Source organism: Mus caroli, unplaced genomic scaffold (assembly GCF_978045245.1).
Source record: "Mus caroli unplaced genomic scaffold, Mus_caroli_1 scaffold_4, whole genome shotgun sequence".
Taxonomy (NCBI): domain Eukaryota; kingdom Metazoa; phylum Chordata; class Mammalia; order Rodentia; family Muridae; genus Mus; species Mus caroli.
In genome coordinates, this window is record NW_028227259.1 from 143,981,506 (window position 1) to 144,003,420 (window position 21,915).

The 21,915-nt window shown below is 49.8% G+C and overlaps 1 protein-coding gene and 1 non-coding gene across 2 annotated transcripts in view; one reads left to right on the top strand and one right to left on the bottom strand.

Moving 5' to 3' along the window:
- Chlsn (cholesin) overlaps positions 1–21,290 on the bottom strand; it is a 101,775-nt gene extending 80,485 nt beyond the window's left edge. The window contains exons 1-2 of the mRNA XM_029477289.1: positions 21,209–21,290; positions 16,127–16,256 (exon numbers count right to left, since the gene is read on the bottom strand). Of these exons, the coding sequence (XP_029333149.1) occupies positions 16,127–16,255 (129 nt within the window). The 5' untranslated portion in view covers position 16,256; positions 21,209–21,290. The remainder of the gene's footprint in view (positions 1–16,126; positions 16,257–21,208) is intronic.
- On the top strand, positions 4,397–4,503 carry LOC115031273 (U6 spliceosomal RNA). Its single transcript, XR_003836872.2, has one exon. It is a non-coding gene; the product is annotated as a U6 spliceosomal RNA (small nuclear RNA).
- Positions 21,291–21,915: the final 625 nt, after the last annotated feature.

Sequence of the window (21,915 nt, forward strand, 5' to 3'; positions counted from 1 at the left end):
GCCTCCTGGTGGATTTCTGTCAGGTGTAATAAAAGGAAAGCTGCTGCTAGTAAAGACACACACACACACACACTCTCTCTCTCTCACACACTCTCAGACACTCACACACACTCACACACACACTCTCTCACATACTCTCAGACACTCACACATACACACACACACACACACTCACTCTCACACTCTCAGACACTCACATACACTCACACCCTCACACATACACACACACTCTCTCACATACTCTCAGACACTCACACACACACACACACACTCTCACACTCTCAGACACTCACATACACTCACACACACACTCTCTCACACACTCTCAGACACTCATACACACTCACACACACACACCCTCATCCCTCACACCCTCACTTGCACACATTGGCTAGCATATTCACAACACAAACACATATAGCCCACACACACATGCACAGATGTGCACATATACACAACACATGAACACATGCACAAACATATACACAAGACACAGATACACACACACACACACACACACACACACACACGTATAATCCAGCCTTTGGACCACAGCTCTCAGCAGCATCAGTGCCATGGTGGCAGAACAAAATGCCACTCCCCAACAAAATACATTTTGGAGCCTCCCAGATGGGCTGCAGGTAAGGTGCTTGCCACACAAGCCCAACACCCTGAGTTCAATCTCTAGGTCCTATGTGAAGTCAAACGAGACAACTGACTCAGCAAAGTTGTCCTCAGGTCACGTGTGCTGTGGCATGTATACATATACAGGAGTGCACACACATGTATACACATGAACAATATTAAATAAATTTAAAAAAAAAAAGAGCCTGGTCTTAGAGCATCTGAACAGAGATGGCTCTCAGTCACACTGGATGGGTGCAGGCTGAACTTCCTGAGATGTGAGCAGGTCAGACTCTTTCACATAGGACCTAATTTAATTTAATAGTAGCAAACGCATACCTATGGTTCAGCAGCAGAGTGGGGGCAGGGCAGAGGACCTGCCTCTCCTGAGTTAGGATAGCTTGGCTCAGCTTTGTACCCTCAATCACTCTCCACATTATTGTTTTTAGACAGGGTCCCTCCCTGGACCTGGAGTTCACCAACTCAGCAAAACTAGCCAGCCAGTGAGTCCAGAATCCTCCTGTCTCGACCCCCCCAGCCCTAGGGTTTCAGGTATGTACTACACCCGGCTTTTTATGTGGGTGCTAGGGACCAAACCTAGGTCCTTATGTTTACACAGCCAGTACCGTCCGAAACGAGCCATCCCCCAACCTTAATTTTTTTCTTTAAAACTAGGGTAGATACTTGACAACTGTTGTCACTTCCCTAGTACCCTGATTGCCTTGAGGGAGGAAATGCCAGTCACAGAGCCAGCTGGAATGCCCACATTACAGCCATCTTCCGCTGAAGAGCCACCAGCAGCAGCACGGTTGCAGCAGCCGGGGCCAGCTTTTGTTGAACTCTCAATGTCCTGGCAGCCTTTCCTACCCAGGCATAAGGGGAGTGCCTGCCAGGCAGCTCAGTGAAAGTCTGGGGTTGGTGTGCAAACAGGCTTCTATCTGCATACAAGTTGGTGCTGACTGTCCTCTGGCTATAAAAAGCAGGCTTTTCTTCATCTTCAGAAGCATGGGCTAGGCTGGTGACACACAGAAAGGCAATGGTAGTCATGTCAAGAGGCTGAAGTGCTCAGAGAGTGGTCAGGCAGAGAGTGTGGAGCAGAGGTGAAGACAGTGAAGCCTGGGCAGAGTTGAGCAGGAGACACCTCAGGCCCTGGGGCTGGAAGAGCAAGAGAGCTGCCAAGCCTTAAGTGCTGACAGTCGCAATACCTAAGACCCAAGGGCTTTGTATCCTCTGTCACTGTAGGGCTAAAGGTCCTGACACTGTAGCCTGTATCAGAGCTGTAACCAGTGTCACCCATGGTGCTAGCTGCTGCCACCACCACCCAACCTTCCAGGAGCGCTGCCAGGAGCACAAGGAGGAGAAGCCACCGCAGAGCCTGAGCAGAACAGTTGAAGCTAACGCGGAACCTCCATATAAAAGGCTATCTCTGGTTTCTAGAACAACAGCCTCTGTGTCTGCCACCCAGGCCCTGGCCTGGGACATCTGATGGGCACTGCCCGCACTGAAGGACCCACCATTCCTATCTGTAGAGCCGCAGGACTCTGCCCACTTCCCAACAGCACAGGCTGTGCATTCTGCATTCTATGCACAGCTCACAGGATCTGCCTGACACCTAAGCTGGGCCCCTGCTGCCTTCACTTCTGATATGGGACATGGGAACACAGAGACTCATCCTCAATACAGAAGATGGGTGGGCTCCCATGGGCCAGAACAGCACCCCTGGGAGGGGGATGGCAGAGCTGTAAGGTAGAAGGAGCAGGTAGTGGCACAGTCTGTGAAGCAAGGCTGGCGTTACCATGAGAACAGACGCAGTGAGGCTGCCAGCCTTGGGAATCTCAGTATCACCTGTCTCAAGATACCAACCTCTTCTGTTCCTCCTTAAAGTCCAGCAGGCAACAGGATGGCCTAAACCTATTACAAGGCCACAGGGCCTGCCACAAGGGTGCCCAGCTATCCTGAGCATGGGCTCTTGCCCAGGGTCCATGGAATGAGGACAAAACGCTTAGGTCAAGTCTTGACTGTTACAGTCCTTGACAAGGGTGAAAGCTACCGTTGTTGGCTTGTTGGGACCCAGCATCACCTAGGAGATGAATCTCTGACCATATCTCTGAGGGAGCTTCTAGATGGGTTAGGTGGGGGATTTACACTAATTATAGATGGCACCATCCCATGGGCTGCGATCCTGGATAGAACAAAAAGTAAAAAGAGATAACACACCTTAAATCCCAGCACTTGGGAGGCAGAGGAAGACAGATCTCAGTGAGTTCGAAGCCAGCCTGGTCTACAGAGGGAGTTCCAGGACAGCCAGGGCTACACAGAGAAACCCTGTCTCGAAAAACCAAAAACACAGTAGAAAAAGCATTCGGCACTCTGCTTCCTGACTATGGATGCAATGTGGCTTCTGACGTTCCTGCCACCATGCCCTCCCCACCATGACCCGAAATGAGCCCTTCTTCCCTCCCACTGCCTTTGTGGGGTATTTTATCACAGCAAGGAAACAAGTTACTACACAACACCGTCACCAGGTGACAGCTAAAGAAAGCACATCCACCATGAAGAGGCCAGTAGCTTCAAGCGGCTACAGGGGTCCTGATGCCCATTCCTTCCCCACTACCCGGTCAGACATCTCTGCCATCCTGATGCCCAGTCACACTCAGGTGGCAACTGGGCATGAAAAGCAGCCCTCATCAAGCTGCCAAGAGCTCCCAGCAGGGCACCCGTGGAGCTTGCTGTTAGCCATTCCTGGAGCTAAGCAAGCAAAGCCAGACGCAGTCAGTCCGTGCTCTGAACAGCGGGAGATGCGCGCTCAGTTCCTGGGAAAATGTCTTCAAAGCCACAACTGTTTTCCCAGCTGTGGACGCTCCACCCTGGGAAATCTTTCCATGCCGTTACAAGAATAATTCTGAAATGACTGTACAAACATGCAAGCCTGCGCCCCTCATTCTGGTATTTGAGTCTCCAAACAGGAGAGCTTCCTGGAGCACCCTGTGTGAAGAAGGGTGGTGCCCAGTGCCTGTGAGTGGCAAGGCTTCCCCCACAGACTTGGGCTCAGCTCCCCGGCTTCTGCCCTGACCTGAGAAGCCTCGGAGTCATCAAGAAGGTGAACCCACCCGGTAGGACTGCCCCAGGACAGTTTCTCTTCTATAGTATGTGCAATCTGTGGCAGAAAGGTGCAGGACAGCTGTGACACAAGAAGCCCATCCCAGCACGGAGCACAAGAACTGGGAAAGTAGGGACCCATCACAGATGGAGTCTGGGCACCTTGCAAACTGAACAGTAGGGATAGGGTGTGGCGCCACAGGAAAGCAGAAACAAAACCTAGCAAGTGTCCAACAGACCGTTAAGACAGTAACTCCATGGCACACCCACCCAGAGCCAGAGGTACAGCAGGCCTCTGAAATACAGGCTGGATTGGAAACCTGGGCCAGGCCGCCATCAAGCTGTGGATCAGATTCCTTGCACAAAAGCTGAAGCCACTGGCCCAGGCCACCCAGGCTGCCTCAGAACCGGGATGTGAGGCACCTGGGCGTCTGCAAACAAGACACTTCAGGATGGGCTGCTGGCCCAGGTGTCTAGATGTCACCTCAATCACCTGTTTTGGCAGTTAATCTTGACTGTCAACCTAATGGTGTACAGAATCATCTAGAAGCTGAGCCTCTGGCCACAACTTCAAGGAAAGCATCTAGAGAGGAGAACTTGAGAAAGGCAGACCTGAACGTGGGCAGCACATCCCATGAGCTGGGATCCTGGACTGAATAAAAAGGAAAATCCAGGGCTTGCTTTGGCAGCACATATACAAAAATTGGAATGATACCGAGAAGATTAGCATGGCCCCTGTGCAAGGATGACACGCAAATTTGTGAAGCATTCCATATTTTTAAGAACGAAGACCAAAGTGTAGACACTTCGCCCCTTCCTAGAATTGGGAACAACACACCCATGGAAGGAGTTACAGAGACAAAGTTTGGAGCTGAGACAAAAGGATGGACCATCCAGAGACTGCCCCACCTGGGGGTCCATCCCATAATCAGCCACCAAATGCAGTTTTGCTGAAAGGACCCTGATATAGCTGTCTCTTGTGAGGCTTTGCCAGTGCCTGGCAAACACAGAAGTGGATGCTCACAGTCAGCTATTGGATGGAACAAAGGGCCCCCAATGAAGGAGCTAGAGAAAGTACCCAAGGAGCTGAAGGGGTCTGCAACCCTATAGGTGGAACAACAATATGAACTAACCAGTACCCCGGAGCTCGTGACTCTAGCTGCATATATAGCAGAAGATGGCCACTCGGTCATCACTGGGAAGAGAGGCCCCTTGGTCTTGCAAACTTTATATTATGCCCCAGTACAGGGGAAACACCAGGGCCAAGAAGTGAGAGTGGGTGGGTAGGAGAGCGGTGAGAAGGAGGGTATAGGGGACTTTCGGGATAGCATTTGAACTGTAAATGAAGTAAATACCTAATAAAAAATTGTGGGGTAGAAAAATTCTAACTCGGCACCAGCACTCATCTCTGCTTGATGTGTATCTAATGTGACCAGCCATGGCACAGTCCCGCCGCTGTCCTCTCAGATCTCAGATCAAACAAACCCTTCCTCCCTTAAACCGCTCTTGTCAGGTATTCTGTGAACAATCTGAGAGAAGAAACTAATTCCCACACTCAGTCTAAAAAACAACAGAGTTCCAGGGCTGGAGAAAGATGGTTCTCTCCAGCCGAGAGGGCACAGGTTCAAGTACCAGCACCCACATGACAGTGTACAGCTCTGTGTGTGTGTGTGTGTGTGTGTGTGTGTGTCCCAGTTCTAAACTTATAATCAGCTGTGCTCTAGTCACAGACAATGTCACTGACAACCCTCAGTGTGGAGACCGAGGTCAGCCACGCCTAAGGAGAAAATGACAAAAATGATAAAACATACAAACATTTCTCTTGCCAAACTTTTCCATGTTTTTGGTATTTTTACAATGGGCTTGTTTTGTTTTTAAAAGGGGTGGAAGCCGGGCGTGGTGGCGCACGCCTTTAATCCCAGCACTTGGGAGGCAGAGGCAGGCGGATTTCTGAGTTTGAGGCCAGCCTGGTCTACAAAGTGAGTGCCAGGACAGCCAGGGCTACACAGAGAAACCCTGTCTCGAAAAAAAAACAAAAAAACAAAACAAAACAAAAAAAACAACAAACAAACAAACAAAAAAGGGGTGGAAAGCTTTGTTTTGAAAAAAATTAAGAATGTCGTTGCACTGGCACTGGGGGCAGTTGGTAGAGTGTCTAAGCATCACCAGGCCCCAGGTCCCCTGCCTAGCACTGCAGAACCTGGACAGCCCACAGGACAGAGCTCCCCCGACCAACCCAACAAACACAGACATTCAGCAGGGGTTCTGGGAATTGATGGGAGAAGGGTTGGGAGTTCAAGGTCAGCCTAGACTACGTGAGATTGTCACAAAAACAAGATGAAAAACAGGCTCGGCAGGTAAAGTGCTTGCTGTGCAGGTAGAAGGACTTGAGTCTGGATCCCCAGGACACACGTTGGGAATGCCAGCACACCTCCAGGGAGATGGGAAGCAGAGACCAGAGAACCGCCGAAGCTTGCAGACCAGATGGCTAGACAGGTAGACATGATAGTGAAAACACACACACACACACACACACACACACACACACACACACACACACACACACAGAGTCATCTCTCCCTCAAATGCATAGATCTATTTCTTCCTCATCAGCTTTGGAACAGGGCGAGACTGATTCCTCTCCAGAGCTAACTGCAGCAGGCCCCCTGTGGACTCACCCAGGGCAGGACAGGCCTTTTCAACGCTTGCTCTCCGGCACTGCCCAGTGAAGGGGGCAAGCTCCGCTCTATACCAAGGCAAGGCACCAGACATCATTCTCTTTCCACAGAATCATCTGTGGGATTCCAGAGGGGAAAAGACACAAGTACTTTGTTTTTTATCTCTTTTTGTTTGGCTTCAGGACATGGAAAACACCACTTCATTCATTCGTCTGGTTCCTAGAGACCCAAAACTTCTAGGAACCATCCTCACCACCTGGTGGGTCCTCGGTCCCCACTGTGCAGGCTGCCTAATTAGAACCCTGACCTTCCCTGGAACACTCTCCCTCAGTTTGCTGAGTTCCCACAGAACAAGAGCTTCTACTCGCCTGCCCTGAGGCGGACGGAGTGCAGCCTTCTCCCAACAGCACCTCCTTCAGTCAGAAGCTACACCCAACACACACACTTTTCTCCTGGGGGCAGGGGTCCACAGAACACTGTGGATGAGCCACAGGCAGCAAGTATGCTTCTCTCTCTCTCCTTCACATTCCTTGCTGGCCAAATTCCCCTGCCTGGAACTTCTAGTTCAAACTTTCTTATTGTATTTAGTGGGGGGGGGAGGGGTGCCGTGCCATATAGAGTGTACGATGGTCACAGCGCAATTCTGCTGAACCAGTTTGGTCTAAGATCAAATTGGGTGGCCAGGCTGGCAGGACAAGGGGCCTCTACCTTCTGGTCCCTCTCATCTCCCCCATGTGCCCAGCTGTGTACATGGGCCCTGGAGGTCAGTCCCTCATGGTTTATGCAGCGAACAATGTACTGGCTAAGCCATCTCTCCAATCCAGTGTCATTCTTCTGACATTCTGCTAATCCATTCAGTGTGTGCAGGTGTGAGCTTACTCCATTCAGTCTGGATATTTGACAGTCTTTCACAAATTCCTCAGACCTTAGCACTGTTGCCTTGAAATCATTGTATCTCTTGGGCCCTGCCCTGCTGGATAGGTCTCCCCTTCCTCCACCTTTCCCCCTACCTGCTTGCTCACAGGTCAAGTCACTTCCGCCCATCTGTACTCCACATCCTCACGCTCTCTCCACCGTGCCTTGTCTTGGATCTCACTCTGCTCGTTTCTGATGCCATAATTGTACTCAACTCCCAGGATTTCTATTTGATTCTTCATCATAGAATTTACCTCGTCTTCTCTCGTCAGCTGGCTTACAAGATGGTTCCCTTCCTACCGTGGAATGTGTTTTTCTGCTGTGAGGTTCTGTGGATCCCCCTGGCCCACACAAAACTTCTCAACTGGCCCTTCCCACTTAGTAGAGATGGGACAAATCTGGGCCCTGTACCAAAACCTGCTACTAGCCTTGGGATCCCAATTCTACTTTAAGCCTTATATATCTCTGGGGCAGAAAGAAGCTGAAGCTCTGTGATCCACATTTATTTTTTAAGTAGTAGATTGTTGAATGCCCCACAAGAGAACAGTGGGCTGGGGTGTAGCCAGGGGACACCTGCATCCTATAATGCACTCTCCGAAGACCAGACAGGCAGGGGACACTTGCCGTCCCTTCACTCAGGAGACAGAGACAGGAAGGTCACTAATTCCAGACCACCCTGGGCTAAAAAATAAAAACTTGTTTCAAAAATGGTGAGGAAGTGGTCCTGGGGAGATGCCTTGGCTGGTAAAGCACCTGTGGGATAAGAACAGGCAGCTGAGTTTGGACCCCAAGCAATCAAGTAAAAAAAAAAAAAAAAGTGTGTCTGTGCATGGGCCTACAGCCCCAGCACTGGAGAGGTGAAGAGGGAGCCTAGGATTTGCTGGCCAGCTAGCTTAGCCAGTCAGCAAGCCCTGGGTTCAGTGAGAGACCCTGTCTCAAAAATAAGATGAAGTCAGCACTTGGGAGGCAGAGGCAGGTGAATTTCTGAGTTCGAGGCCAGCCTGGTCTACAGAGTGAGTTCTAGGACAGCCAGGGCTACACAGAAACCCTGTCTCGAAAAACCAAAAAAAAAAAAAAAAAAAAAAGATGAAGTCTGATTGAGACAGACACCCAGTATCTACCTCCATACTTCACACACTCACACACCTATGTACACACACACACGAGCATGCACACACAGACAGCTAAAAGAGAAAATAAAGCTGGCTGTGGTCATGCACACGCCTCTGATCCCAGCACTCAAGAGGCACAGCCAGGCTGGATCTCTCTGAGTTCAAGGCCAGCCTGATCTACACACCGAGTTCTATCTAACCCAGCCAGAGCTACACAGTGAGATCCTGTCTCAAAAAAAAAAAAAAAAAAAAAAAAAAAGAAAGAAAGAAAAAAGAAAAAAAAAAGAAATAGAGAGAAGAGTTGAGGGGAGGAGGGAAATGGAACTAGATTCCCCCGTAAATGGAACGCAGGAATATAGATCTATGTAGACATACAGTTCCCAGGCTGGTGTGTGGTTCACACTGTCCCACACGCGCACTATGGTGCACCCTAGGGAGATAGAAGTGCGCTTGGTTACTCCTGAGCATTATTTCTGTACTTGCTAATGTGTTTTGTTGTTGTTGTTGTTTTACATCAATCGTGTGCAACTCAGGAAAAACAACAACCATTCTCCAATTAAGGTGGCTGAGTTGTTCTCTATCAGGCATGAGGAAGCCCAGCACAGAAACATCCCCTCGCTGAGCAAGACTCAGGGATGGGGAGTCAGTCCTGTTTTATTTGGAGCGGAGAACTGTCAGGTTTCCATGGCAGTGAGGACAGCCGGCTGGCCGGCCACCAGTTACTCCCACAGACCTGACCCCAGGCTGGTGCCTGAGCTTGGGTGGAGGCCGGTGAAGTGCCTGCCTGCTTGCTCTGCATGGGACAGTGGGGTAGGGGGGTGGCCATGCCGGAAAGCTCCAGGAGAGAGAGATAAAGATGATACACAGGCTCATGAGACAAGGCACATCAAACATTAACACAGGGATGGGGATGTGGCCTGGTTAGTAAAACGGCTGCCTAGCACACTCAAGGTCCTGGATTTTGTTGCCAACACTATATAAACCTGGTCTGGAGGTGCGTGCCTTTGATCCCAACACTCAGAATGCAGGGTAGGAAGAATTCTGAGTTCTAGGCCAGCAAGTCCCCATCTTCAAAAAACAAAAAAACAAACAAAACCTCCATGATTCAAATAGCAGAAATAGAAAAGGGAGAGGCTGGCAAGATGGCTCAGTGGGTAAGAGCACTGATTGCTCTCCCGAAGGTCCTGAGTTCAAATCCCAGCAACCACATGGTGGCTCACAACCATCTGTAATGAGATCGGATGCCCTCTTCTGGTGCATCTGGAGTGAGCGGGGCCGACTGGAGCAAGCAGAGGTCCTAAAAATTCAATTCCCAACAACCACATGAAGGCTCACAACTATCTGTTCAGCTACAGTGTACCCAAATACATAAAAAAAAAAGAAAGTCTTAAAAAAAAAAAAAGAAATAGAAAAGGAAGATGCTGCAGGCACAAATACATCTGATTTGTTCATGGATCAGGGGGAAATCACACAGTTCTCTTAAGACCTGTGCCATCCAGCAAATATACCCTGGCACTAACCCACAGAAACAAAACCCACAATCACAAACACTTATGTCAGTTTTAGTCACAAAAGCAAGGATCACAGAAGCCCTTGGCTCTGTTTGTGGGTGAGGGCTGAGGGCTCAGCTGTATCTTGCCTAGGGGTTATGGGGGGTCAGCGTGTGCGCTAAGACTGCACAGGAACACACTCACACAGATACAACACGTGCCCCTGTGCCTGAGCAGGCTCTGCAGGCTGCCCAGATCCTCAGGCTTCATCACTGTGGTCCCCAACACAGGGCACCATCTGTCACTGCAGGAAACTGGGTAAAGGGTACTTGGGGCCACCTTCTGTGTAGTTTTGCAACTTCCTAAGAATCTACCAGAATATGAAAAAAAAAATCTCTTTTAGAGAAAGGCAGGCAAACCTCTGGTGGCACCATCTTCCCTGCCCCTCCACCCCACCCCAGGACGGCATGGCATGTCCCAACACAGGAGTGACAGTTTTCAACTGTCACTTCTGCCTGTGGGCAATGACCCAAGTATCCTGGGTTGGGCCAGTTCCACGGTGTGAAGACAACGGCAGACAGGCTACACAGACACTAGTTTCCTGAGGCCAGCTCTTCCCTTGCAGGCTCCAGACATCATCAATCCATGACATGCCACACACGCCTGTCTTTGGCCTCTGCCAGAATTCAAACACTGTGCTAAGCTCCTCTGGGGTTTCCAGGCAGGATTCCTTTATCTTGGTTTGTATTCACTTAACCCAGGAGCTGCCACGAGAAATCAGTCGGCAGTAGCCTCCCTAGAGACAGAAGAGGGAGGCCAGGGGGCTGATGATCCACAGGCCCTGCATGGCAGCCTGTCTCCTGTGGGCTAGGGAGGTGTGTCTGACCTCAGGAGACACGGACCCTAAACAAACCACCCTCTTGGTATTCAGTTCCATCCGTGCAGACACAGAAGCCACTGTGACACTGCTTGTGGCCCTGCTCAGACCCCACATCTTCCAGTGAGCCTCTGCAGAGCAGTGCCCATGGCAACCTCACCCCAGCGTGACACAACACACGGCCCTCATTCCTTCCCACCACAAGCCAGCCGTCAGTTCTGTCGAGCTGGGAGATAGGTAACAAGACTGTTCCTGCTACGGAGCCTCACTGGGCTGTCCACAGTTAAGGATCCAGGGATGCTTTGAGGCAGGATGCGCTGCCTGCACTAGCACTCTGCACAGCTGGGTGCAGGCTGGAGGGCACAGGCACTGGCAAGAAAGATACCCAGCTATAGAGGGCTCCACAGTCGGGACCTCAGAAACACGAGCCACAGGCACTGGACAGATGCAGCCACAGTAGAGGATTCCATTATTTTTTTAAAAATAAGATAAAAGGTAAAAGCTGAGCAGACATTTAGCCAAAGATAATTTATGAATGGACAGTGAATGTGAACAGGGATGTTCATAAAATGCTAAGTAAATCTCAACGAGAAATGCACACACTTCTTTGTTGTTGCTGTTGTTTTGGATTTCTCGAGTAGAGTTTTGATGGTTTCTTTTTCCTTTTGTAGTGTGTGTGTGTGTGTGTGTGCGCGCGTGCGTGCGCGTGCTTATAACTTATTTGTATTTGCTTTTATGTTTGGTATTTGTCGTTATGTTCCCAGAATTTCACACATGAGTACTATACTTACCCCGCTCTCACCCACACACTCCTGGCTCCAGCACCTCCCCTCACACCCCCATCCCAACCTCATGACCTTTCTTTATTACTATCACACATACTCACACAGATACACACGTATGTATATATAAGTACATTCCTCTGGGTCCACTTAGTGTCGCTCATATGTACATGTGTTTAGGGATGATCATTTAGGGACTGAATAACTTCTTAAGGGGCTCATCCGTGGACACAGATTCTCAGGTAGCCCAGGGTGGCTTCCAACTTGGTAGGTAGCCAAGGATAGCCTTGAGCCCCTGACCGTCCTGCCTCCACCTCCTGAGAGCGGCTGGGAGAGCTGCACCACATTTGCTTTGTGCTGTGATGGGGATGGAACCCAGAGCTTTGTGCATTCTAAGCACGCACTTCTTTAACCCAAGCCAGACAGGGTCCTTCAAATAGAGCTGTGCTGCTTAACTGGGCACCAACAACCTCATACACAGCCAACCCAGGTGGCTCATGCCTGCAATTCCAGCAACAGGGACGATAACACAAGAGACCAAAACAACAAGATAAACAGGAAGTAAGATAAGAGCATGCCCACATGAGGGGCTATAAGTTAAAACACTTATAGCAGGGCTGCCACTCAAAGAGCCCCCTCCTATCCCCAGTCCTCCTGCTGGGTACACGGCAGATACTCCGTCACAGGTTCCCGGACACATGCACTACAACATGATACAACAACCCTGGTCCTGGAATCTCCTGGAGAGAGGAAGTGAGCGAGACTCACAGTGATGCCCACAGCATATTCCCAAGACCCCAATCTAGAAAAGGGCCGAAGGGCCAAACCCTGTACACAAGTAAACAGATGTGTGGGGACCATGCAGAGCAGGCGCCTGCAGCCACTGAGGACAAAACAATGACAGAGGACAGTGCAACCAAGGAGCAGAGTGGAGACAAGCCTTCCCACAGCAAGGCCAGAGGGACCCACACAGCCTGGGGTGGAGAGCAATGGATCAGACTCCAACCATCAGTCCACAGGTTAGCGACAGGACTTGTCTTCTAGCCACCGTCTAGCCACTCACTTAAGACAAGTGATGTGGTTCCTAAGACAAGTGATGTGATGTGGTTAGGAAGATTAGCACCGCTCAGCCCAAAGGTGTATCGACAAAACCCAGGCCACACAGTCACTGTCTTAGCATGGCTGGGAAGGTTTGAGGCAGATTCCAGGATATTAAGTTCCCAAGTCCTTCTATGTGACTTCCTAAGGGGCCACAGCCCAGAGACCAAGACAGCAGCCTGAGCCCCATCAGGGAGGTCCTACCATGGATGGCAAAGGTGTCCCTGGGGACCTAGATGACACTGACTGGGCTAGCTGTACATATAATATTTGTGGCGGGTAAGCTCCACCTTCATCACATGTAATAAAGTTCGTTACTTGTGGTTGCCCTGCTGTGTCTAAGGTTTTTCGTGACTGTTAAGTTTTTAATTGACAGAAGAAACAAGCTCAGCTAAGAGCACTCCAAGTCGGTCACACTCATGACTGCAAAGCAAGGACTTTACTCTCATCCTAGCTCTAACCGAAGCCAATTCTCAGACGAGAAAACAAATGAACAAACAAACAACAAGAACTGTCTACACATCCAGCCTGATCAGTCCTGGTGTGGGACAGTCTGGTCTCCCATCTGACCTATTGCCACCAGCCTTCACCAGCATTCATGGTGTGACTCCAGAGAGACAAGGAGGTATCATCAGAAATGCAGCCCCCTCCTTGCTTCAACCTCCCCCTCCCAGCTCAAACAGGTGCCAGGCAAGGCAGTGTAGCCCAGCCCAGGGTCCAATCAGCTCTTCCCGAGTACAAGCACTTCCTATAGCTTCGTCCGCATCTTCTGCTGTAAGAAGTCTGGAAGGACTACGGCAGAGACTGGGGCCTAGGCTCCAGGTAGGGCTTCCTTCAGCAGACAAGGACAAGATGCCTGTGGTCCAGGGCATCACTAGGAGTAGGGAATTACTGTGAACTCCAGCTCCCACTGAGGCCCACAGATCTGCTGCCTGTGGGAATCCAGGAAGAGGGAGGCAGCAGGGCCAGGGCCTTCTCAGACCAGCAGCCAGAAAACAGGAACTAGTCTGGTGGGGTGTTTGAACTCTCTCCCTGTGCGGGGATATTCCAAACTACCCACTCCTCAGGGCCTCAGAGTTGGGGCACCATGCAAGCAGGGGCTCGGGCAAGGCACCCACACACTCCAGGTCTCGGCACCAGGACCCAGAGGGCTGTGGTCTAAGCAGGCAGCAGCTCCACAGGGCTCAGAGACCCACGTGGAACTTGGGTTCCATGGAAACCGCTCCCCAAGGGCCAATGAAGTTCCCAGCACTTGGGGACACTTCGGCAGTTCTGGCGCAGGCACAGAGCGCTGAGCTGTGGGAAATGGCTGTGCAGGCCCTGGGAGCTCCACACACTGATACTTCTGGGAGGACAATGGAGTGGCCCAAGTAGGGACAAAGGCCTCTTCCCTGCTACAGAGTCCAAAAGTTCATTTGAGCCACAGGGTGACAGGACTGGACCAGCACAGCACTTTCCATGAGTTCCCGATGCTGGGATTGCCGGCTACAAGCCTAGCTACCCAGACTACTCAGTGCTTAGGCTCGGCTCTCCCTATGTTTCCTCTTAAAAAAGATGCCTGACACATCCTTCTGACAATTTCCCATGAGAGCCAAAGGAAGAAATGTTTTTGTCCACAGAGATCAGCATTCTTAAGCAGAGAAAGGCCTCATTCTGTATGCAAGACTGGCTTCCAGCAACACAAGAAGGGGACCTAGGGACCTGAGTCCCCAAGCTACAGTCCTAAGTCACAGTGGCCACAAAGAAAGGCTGCCTGTCAGCCAGGGACCACGCCCTAGTCTCTTCTCCTACTTCCATTCAGCAGGATTGTGGCTGTCGAACCTCTGTTGGTCAATGCCCTGCCGCCCAGGCCACCAGAATGCCACTGGCTTGTTGGAAGGCCAGTGCTGCCACTGGCTTGTTGGAAGGCCAGTGCGCCCAGGCCTCATGGAACAGCCCAGAGCTCCTGCCTCCCAACACCTGTAGCCAGAAAAGCAAACACAGCCTGTGTTTCCCCTGCAAACTCCAGGCTCCTAATCAGACCAAGACGTAGCTTTCTGCGTGCGCACGAGTACACACATACAGAGGGGAGAGGCGAAAGGGGAGAGGGGAGAAGGGGAGAGGGGGGAGGGGAGGGGAAAGGGGGGAGGGGGAGGGGACAGGGGACAGGGGACAGGGGGAGAGGGGACAGGGGACAGGGAGCACAATGCACGGGCAGTCCCTCTCGAACATCATGTTCCCTGCAAGTGCATGGACAACCAGAAGAGGGCTGGAGGCTGAGATGGGGCTGTGTGGTTGAGCTGTTGCTTAGCATGGGCAAGGCCCTGGGTTCCACCCCCCAGCACGGTGGGTATCACACAACTATAATCCCAGCACTCAGGAGGCTGTGGGTTTGCAAACTTGAGGCCTGTCTGAGCTACATAACGAGAGAACAAGAAGTCTCACAAGGCCCAGCCACAGCATCATGTGTGCATCTGAGCAGGGTTTATTTATTAACTAATAAACCTGAATATTAGTATCTGATGGTGTCTGGAGGGCTGTAAGCCAGCTGATAGTAAAGGTGACTGCCAATGGAAGAGTTTAATACCTAGAACTTTGAAAGTAACAAAAAAATTTTAATGTTAAAATGTAAATGAATCTGTGGCCACTGATAGGGTTCCACGTGTAAAGGAGTTTGCAGCCAAGCCTGTGGACCTGAGTTCAATCCCACAGTAGTGGAAAGAGAACCGAATTCCATGAGCTGTCCCCTGACTTTAATACACACAACATGAAGGTGCACACATACATACATAAATAAATATAAAAAAAAATTATATTACATTTAAATGTATCTGCATTATGCATACACATGGCAGATACATGCTAAATAGGGTGAAAAACAAACCCAAACAGTAGTTAACATGGTTCATACCCTCTCTCAGTGAGTATTAAAATCTGTCATTTGGGTCAGTACGATGGCTCATGGGTAAAGGCGATTGCTACCACGCCTGGAAACCTGAGTTTGATCCCTGGAACCCACAGTGTGGAAGGCGAGACTTGCTCTATTTAGACATCTATTGATCTCCAGACCAGTACCATGAGGTGCAAGGATACAGGCATGAGTAAATAAACATGATTAGATTTTTTTTTTTATAAAGCATGAAGGATTTTGTTTGTTTACTGGTGCTGGGGTTCAAAGGCAGGGCCTCCCACGTGCTAGGCAATGCTCTACCACTGAGCCATGGCCTGGCCGCTAGACTTGAGGTTTTTAGACATAGGTTTCTGGGCCACACCCCAGGTACACATCAAAGAAAAAAACTTCCAGAGAATATAGCCAGGAGGCTCCCGATCCCAGACTCTCCTCCCAGCCAGGCTGGTCCATTACAGTCCACAGGAAACATGGGCACCCACACAGCAGCCACGTTCCTGTCTCATGACCATTTCAGGAAGCACCAAGCACGCCATGTGTGACGTTCCTCACAAAGTCACTCACCAGGGGACTGGCCGCCTCCTTGTCTGGCCCAGCCTCCGATGTCCTCGGCGTCTCCTCTGCCGGTGTCATCTTCTGCTTTTTACTCTCCTTTCCTGTCCCTTCGAGACCTTTTCTCTTATGTTTTGCCATCCTGGAAGAGATGGCACAGGCTGATCAACGGTGGGACGGAAGAGGCAAAGTGCTGTGTTGTTAGAGTGGAGAGGATGCTTTCTCAGTGTAACACAAACGGAGCTTTAAAGAAAATAAGCTAACCAGGACTCAAATGCTTCCTGTACAACCAGGAGGACCAACGGAGGAAAAAGTGGTCAGGTGTGGCAATGGCCACCTGCCAAGCCAGAGGGACACGAGTGTGGACACAGAGGCATCTCTCAAGCTCACCCACCGGCCTGACAGCCTAGCAGAACTGGTGAGCTCCAGAGTTACTGAGAGACTGTGTCTCAAAAAATAAGATGGAGAGCGATAGATACCTGATGGTCCTCTCACCTGCAAGTACATGTACTCACATGTCCATGCACACGTATGTGCACATGCATGAACACACCCACACACACACCAAACATATAACATAAAAAGAAGATTGAGCATATGCTACTGTGGATCCAGCAATGGCCACTGCCTTCCAGGAATTCCCCCTTAAACATGGATATCTCATTTTTCTTCTTCTTTGATTTTAAAACAGGGTTTTACTAAATGAGTCAGGCTGGCCTCTTGAGCTAACTCTGCAGCCCAAGTTGGACTTGAACTTGTGAGCCTACAGCCTCCACTAGGGATGGCAGGCCTGGGCCACAACACCCGAGGCTGCACTTCTATCTCAAAAGCAACACTGGATGGAAAGATTGAGAGCAACAGCCAGACACAGTGACACACTCTTCTAATCCCAGCATTTGGGAGGCAGAAGCAGGCGGCTCTCTGGAAGTTCTGGGTTAGCCTGGTCTACATAGAGACTTCCAGGACAGCAAGTATTGTAGAGAGGCCCTGTCTCAAAAGAAAATGGTTAAGTGTGACACCATTTTTACTGACTGTCATCAGGTTCCAAAGTAGAAATCTGCCTATTCCTTAATTCGTACATAGTAGGGGGCAGTTCCATCTTTTCCAAATCTAGGCTAAGTCACACCCCTATGCAAGCTATGACCAGTGTTATGCCCCAATCAGAAGAAGCTGAAAGACCCTCGGGGGCCCAAGGTGTTCTTTGAGCTGGCACAGAGCCCCAAGATACTCCTAAGGACTAAATGAAGCTAGCTAGATTTGAGGCACGAGATAAATCCAATCCTATGGTCTAGCTCCTCACACAGTAGGAAAAACAGAAGCCCATGAGTGAAAAACCAACCAACATGCAAGACAGGGATGGTGGCACGTGCCACTGGGAGGCTGAGGCAGGCGGACTGTCACTAGCTCCAGGCCATTATCCTAAACTGTGAGCCTGCCTCACATGGTGGCACACATCTGCAATCCCAGCACTCAGGAGGCAGAAGTACGGAGGAGCATAAGACGCTCAGAACCAGCCTGGAACTCAAAAGAGAGAACTTAAAACCACAAAACAAAACCAAGATTGATTATAAGGCTGGAGATCAACTTAGTGGTTAGAAAGAAAGGTGGCAGATTTAATCCCTAGTACAAAAAAAGAAAAGGAAAGAAAGGAAAAGAAGAAAAAAGGAGGAGGGTCAGCATGAAGGATGGAAGAGATCTAGAAGCTGAGAACACCCCAGAGAATAAATCTGCAGTCATATAGCCCTCGTGTGTGAGGTAACGTCATCAGGGCAGCCCTGTTCCACTGGGACAGTCAGTCACTGACGACAGCACACAGAAATAATACTATACTATTCTAAATCAGAAAACTCCAAGCTCTCTCTATTTTTTTAATTAAGCTTCCTCCATTAAAAAAAAGAAGAAGAAGAATATTTGAAGCCAGAGGCTACAAATTTCAATTAACAATGTAATAAGAAATCTTAAAAGAAGGAGAAAGTGTTGACACAGGGACACTGGAAATAGGGGTGGTGACGCCAGCCAATTACCTCGTCAGAGAAATAAGGCAAGTTCAGCAAATATTGACACACCACTTAGGAGAGAAGCGAGGCCTGCGCTCACCCTGGAAGTCAGCATTAAAAAGTTAATCAGGAAGTCTATTTGCGAAGAAGATGGTTCTAGGTTACCAGGCTCTAAGAGACAGCAACTCCCAACTGAGGCAATGAGCGTTTGTTCTAGTGAGCATCTGCGTTTGTTTGTGGTCAAGTGACTTTCAACAAGGGCACCATGACAATTCAAAGAGCGATCTATCCACCAGCAGCTGGAGGACTGCTGAAGAGTCATGGGGGACGTGAGTATGCACTCAGAACTCACGCAGGGCGGACCAAGCCCCACGTGTAAAAGAGTCCAAGCCTAATACACTTCTGTTTATACACAATATAGACCAGGCTGACTTTGAACTCACGGGGATCCGCCTGCTTCAGCCTCCTGAGAGCTGAGAGTTGGATTAAACAGGTCAGCCTACGATTGCTACTCTCCAGGGATGAGCCCTCATGGCCCTGGAGAACACTGTGTTCTTTCAGGTAAAATACCAGGAGCTAGGGATGGCGAGATGGCTTAGGGGATAAGAGCACTGACTGCTCCTCTGAAGGTCCTGAGTTCAAATCCCAGCAACCACATGGTGGCTCACAACCACCTGTAATGAGATCTGACGCCCGCTTCTGGTGTGTCTGAGGTCAGCTACAGTGTACTTATGTATACTAATAAATAAATCTTTGGGCCTGAGCGAGCAGGGTTGACCAGAGTGAGCAGGGGTCCTAAAAATTCAATTCCCAACAACCATCTGTACAGCTACAGTGTACTCACATACATTAAATAAATACCAATAACTAGATAGTCAAAAGAAAAATAAGCTGGACTACCTCATAACTAAAAATGTCTGTCCTTGGGCTGGAGAGAGGCTCATTGGTTACCAGCTTTTGCAGAAGACCCAAGTTGGCAGCACCCATCTCAGGCAGCTCAAAATCAACTGTAACTCGTGCTCCAGACCCAACACGTCTGGACACACACACAATTAAAAATAGAAATATAAAGGAGCTATTGAGATGGCTCATAGGTTAAGAGTACTTACTACTCTTGCAAAGGACCTAGGTTCAGTTCCCAGCATCCACCCGGTGGCTCACAGCTACCTGGAACTCTCCTAGCACCACTTCGAATCTCACCATAGGAGAGGCAAGATGACAGATTCACACACTGCATCCAGCTTTTTATGTAAGTCCCAGGGATCAAACTCAGGTCCTTAAGCTTGTACGGCAAGTGCTTTTACGCACTGAGAACTCCAGTTCTCGGAGAGCTGATGCCTCTTCTGAGCTCCATGGGATCTTACACACACATGGTACACACACATACACTCAGTTTCACACACACACACACACACACACACACACACAAAATTAGCAATTTTAAAAAATAAATGAAAATAATACAACAAAATTTAAAAGCTTCTCCCAGGGAACAGTGCCAGCACGAAAGTAAAGACAACTCAAGCAGTGCTTGTCTCACACATTACAGGCAGGAAATCTGCATGCGGCAGAGCCTGAGAAGAACTCTTTTTGTTTGTCTGCTTTTCAAGACAGGGTTTCTCCATAACCTGGCTGTTGTGGAACTCCCTCTGTAGAGCACACTGGTCTCAAACTCACAGAGATCCACTTGCCTTTGCCTCCAGGGATTAAAGGCATGCATGGCCACCACCACAGAATAACTCTAGCAGTTACACAATAAAAGAATTTGGGCACCAGGTGGGGTGGTGCACACCTTTAATCCCAGAGCTCGAGAGGCAGAGGTGGGAGGACCTCTGTGAGTTCGAAGCCAGCCTGGTCTACAAAGGGAGTCTAGGGCAGCCAGGGCTTGCTATACAGAGAAACCTTCTCTCAAAAAAACAAAACAAAAAACCAAATAGACAGCAATATGGTTCAGCAGGTAAAGGCGCTTGCCACTGAGTCTGACAACCTGAGTTCAGTCCCAGCCTAGCCTAACTGGTGAGTTCCAGTCCACTGTCACATACAAGGTAGATGGCTGCTGGGAACCACCTAAAGTTGACCTCTGGCACACACACACACTGCTAACTCTAGAATGGGCAAAGGTCTTGAACAAACAGTGAAGAACATGAAAAGATGCCCAACGTCACTAGTCCTTTAGGAAATGAAATCCAGAGGCACTGACTGCTGCTTCATGCAGCAAGGAAATAAGAAGACAGAGGGCTAGGAGTTCTCAGTGGGTAAAAGCACTTGCTGAACAAGCTTGATAATATGAGTTCGATTCCTGGGACTTACATAAAAAGCTGGATGCAGTGTGTGAATCTGTCATCTCGTCTCTCCTATAGTGAGATGGAAGGCAGAGACAGGACAGTAAGCCTGGGGTACACAGTGCAGCAGCAGAAACCAGAAAGACTATGCCTCAGCAAGCTCAAAGAAGGAAAAAGACTCCCTTAAATTATCTCCATGGTACCTAAGACCATTAGTAAGAGATCTTCTACAGTCAAAAACCTGGGCTCACTAGATCTGGGATTCTTACTCTGTCCTCCGTTTCTTCCCAGAGCCTTGAGTGATACCGATACATAAAAGGAACCCAAAGAATAAATCTTTTTGTCGTTTTTTGTTTTTTGTTTTTTTGAACGGAGTCTCATTTAGAAGACATGGCTAGACCGCGCGTTGCGGCATTTTTTTTTCAGTCCCAGCCTCCAGGATACTGAGACCACAGCTGTGTTCCACCACACCCAACTTGTAAGAATGGATACATGGAAGGACTGTTGGGTGCATGAATAAGTGGGTGGGTGGATGAAGGATGTAGATGAATGGATGGGTGGGTGCCTGGATGAATAGGTGGGTGGACGGATGGATAATTGGGTAGAGGAGCGGATGGACGTTTAAGTAGACGGAGGAGTGGGCGAATGGTTAAGTGGTCGCCAGTATCCACAGGGGTGAATGGGTAGGTGTGTGGTTGAATAGATCTCTGGAGATCCACGTGGAGAGGTGGGCAGAGACGCACAGCCGGGCCCAGGACCGCGTCTTCCGGGCGGATGCGACAACCCCCCGTCACCCCACCCTACCCAGCACGCACCTGCAGCTCCCACTCTCGCACACCTCTGCCACGCGCCTCCACCACCAGCTCAGCAGGTTCCGCGCCGTCCCGCCCTCAGAAGATCAGCTCTATCCATTGGACCGGGCAGGCGTCCGTCTTCCAGCCAGCCAATGGCCGCCGCATGGGAGGGCGCAGCCCTGGCGCAGGATATTGGCGTCATCTCTCTGAGCTGAGAGCCCAGTCAGTTGCTAGGGCAACACCTGGTGGCGTGGGCACGTGCGGCCGAATTCTGGCCGCTGGTGCTGGGCTGGACAGATGGAACACCTCTCAGAGAATTCCAGCAGGTAAAGTTAGAATATCCGAGGGTTGCCGAGCTTGGAGGTGCACGCCTTTCGTCCCAGCCCTAGGGAAGCTGAGGCAGAAGGATTAGGAGTTCAAGGCTATCCTCCGCTGTGTAGGGAGTTCAAAGCCGGACCCTGTTTGTAGCCTATAATCCCAGCATCAAAGAGATAGAGGGAGGAGGATCAGAATCTCGGGGACTTCTCGAGATACATAAAGGCCAGTGAGATGCCTCCGACGGTAAAAGTGTTTATTGTAAAGCTTGGTAACGTTAGTTTGATGTCCAGGATCCATAAATCGGAAGGAAAATCAATTCCCACCAGCTGTCTTCTGACCTCTAAACACACACACACTAAATAAGTAAATATGTACATTTCATAATATATGTATGTGTATACACACACAGT